Genomic DNA, 2404 nt, shown 5'->3' on the forward strand with positions numbered 1-2404 from the left:
GCCAACACCATTAACTGAATTTTTCACATTATGTAGAAATGATACCGTTGCAAGGACACTACTGTACTCTGAAGTACCAACTTATTTTATGTGGAATACATCAACAAGAAAATTTCAGCGTCGTAAAAAGGGTAAAACAGTACAAGGACACCTAATTTATATTCCACAAATGCATTGGGTCGTCTGCACACTGTACATCCAAATAACGCAGAATGATTTTACCTATGATTATTATTAATTAATGTTTGTGGATCAACATCTTTCAAAGAATTAAAAACGGTCAATGGCCATGTATGTGCTACATGTCGTGAGGCTTGCCAGAAATGAAATCTCTTGGAAAACGATGCTCATTGGGATATTTCACTCGTGATGCTTCTAATACAGCTCAACCACAGCAGATACGTACACATCATACTAACTACATGTTTTCCTGCTAATCCAAAGGATCTTTGGGAAAAATATAAAAACTATATGAGTGAAGACATTTTACATCGCATGCGTAGATTAAATGCTAATCCCAACATTCAATGTACATCAAATATATACAATGAGGTATTGATTTTAATTGAGGATGTATGTTTGACAATAGCCAACAAGTCACTGACAGAATTGGGAATGATTACTCTAAATAGATCTGGTAATGACATTTTCGATCGTGATGTACAACGAGAAACGCACTTCGATGTTAATGAATTACAAACATTTCTTTGAATTAATCTGCCGAAATTGGTATTAGAACAACGAACAACATATGACACAATTATAAATGCAATATCTAACAAAAGTTGTGGTTTATATTTCTTAGATGCACCTGATGGCACTGGCAAAACTTTTCTTATTTTAATTATTCTAGCAAAAATAAGATCATAAAATAATATTGCACTTGCTATTGCATCATTTGTTATTGCAGCAACTCTTTTGGACGGTGATCGAACAGCACATTCAGCATTGAAAATGCCATTAAATATGCAGGTAACTGAAACTCCAACATGTAATATTAGCAAATATTCTGGGATGGGAAAAGTACTAAGATCACGTCAGCTTGATAATATGGGATGAATGCACCATGGCACACAAGAAATCATTGAAACGCACATTAAAAGATTTGAGAGGAAATAAGCAGCTCTTTGGTGGTGCATTCATTTTCCTAGCTAATGATTTTCGACAAACTTTACCAGTTATACCACGTTCAGTACCTGCAGATGAATTGAATGCATGTCTCAAATCATCAGTGTTATGGCGGTATGTGGAGAAAATATCTTTAAAGGCCAATATGCGTGTTCAATTACAACAAGATGAATCTTCTGAACCATTTGCGAAACAATTATTAGATATTGGGAATGGTAAAATGGAAATGGATCAATCCACACACTGTATTACATTACCAGAAAACTTTTGTCACATTGTAAAATCCACTGATGAATTGATTGCCAAAGCTTTTTCAAATTTATCGCAGAATTATAAATATAATCAACGGGTTAGTGAGCGTGCTATATTGGCAGCCAAAAACATTGATGTGAATTTAATAAACTGCACAATTCAAATTGATATACCTGATGAAGAAACAACATATAAATCCATAGATACTGTTGTCAAACACGATGAATCAGTTAATTATCCAACAGAATTTTTTAATTTATTGGATCTACAAGGAATGCCACCACATATTTTATCTTTGAAAATTGGTTCCCCAATCATCCTTCTACGAAATATAAATCCATCGCAACTATGCAATGGGACTAGGCTATCAGTAAAAAAATTAATAAATAACATAATTGAGGCAACCATTTTAAAGGGAAAACATCAAGGGGAACATGTGCTGCTACCACGCAATCCCATAATACCAACGAATACTCCATTTGAATTCAAACGTCTACAGTTTCCGGTACGACTAGCCTTTGCAATGATCATTAACAAAGCACAGGGACAATCATTGCAAGTATGTGGATTAAATTTGGTAAATCCATGCTTCTCATATGGACAGCTGTGCGTTGGGTGTTCTCGAATTGGAAAACCTTCAAATTTATTTATTTTTGCACCAGATAGGAAAACAAATAATGTTGTATATTTACAAGCACTACTAAGATAAAGTTCACCATCAATCATCAAATATCATTCATTTCATGATGATATTTAATAATTACTTATATTATTGTTCAATTGAAATTCGTTTGCAATATTGTTTAATATCACAAGTGAAGAAGCATGTTTATTCTACCATCAACTATGTATATCTATGTTTTGTACATATGTTATATTCAAATGACATATTTATACATGACATATGTATACATTTGATCATTAATAAATTATATTTGAGGTATTAAAACTGCCTTTTCGTTCAGAGACAGCAACGTGTGAGCTGGTACAGCTAGTATTACTTATAAAATAAAAATTCATGCTG

General features: G+C 33.1%; 1 protein-coding gene across 1 annotated transcript; it reads left to right on the forward strand.

Annotated features, from left to right (window-relative positions):
• The first annotated feature begins 1066 nt into the window (after positions 1-1066).
• On the forward strand, positions 1067-2084 carry LOC143432400 (uncharacterized). Its single transcript, XM_076909088.1, has 2 exons — positions 1067-1957; positions 2043-2084. Exons 1-2 carry the CDS (start codon positions 1067-1069, stop codon positions 2082-2084), a joined length of 933 nt encoding a protein of 310 aa, XP_076765203.1.
• The last annotated feature ends 320 nt before the right edge of the window (positions 2085-2404 follow it).

Source organism: Xylocopa sonorina, unplaced genomic scaffold, assembly GCF_050948175.1.
Source record: "Xylocopa sonorina isolate GNS202 unplaced genomic scaffold, iyXylSono1_principal scaffold0140, whole genome shotgun sequence".
In the NCBI taxonomy this organism is placed as follows: Eukaryota; Metazoa; Arthropoda; class Insecta; order Hymenoptera; family Apidae; genus Xylocopa; species Xylocopa sonorina.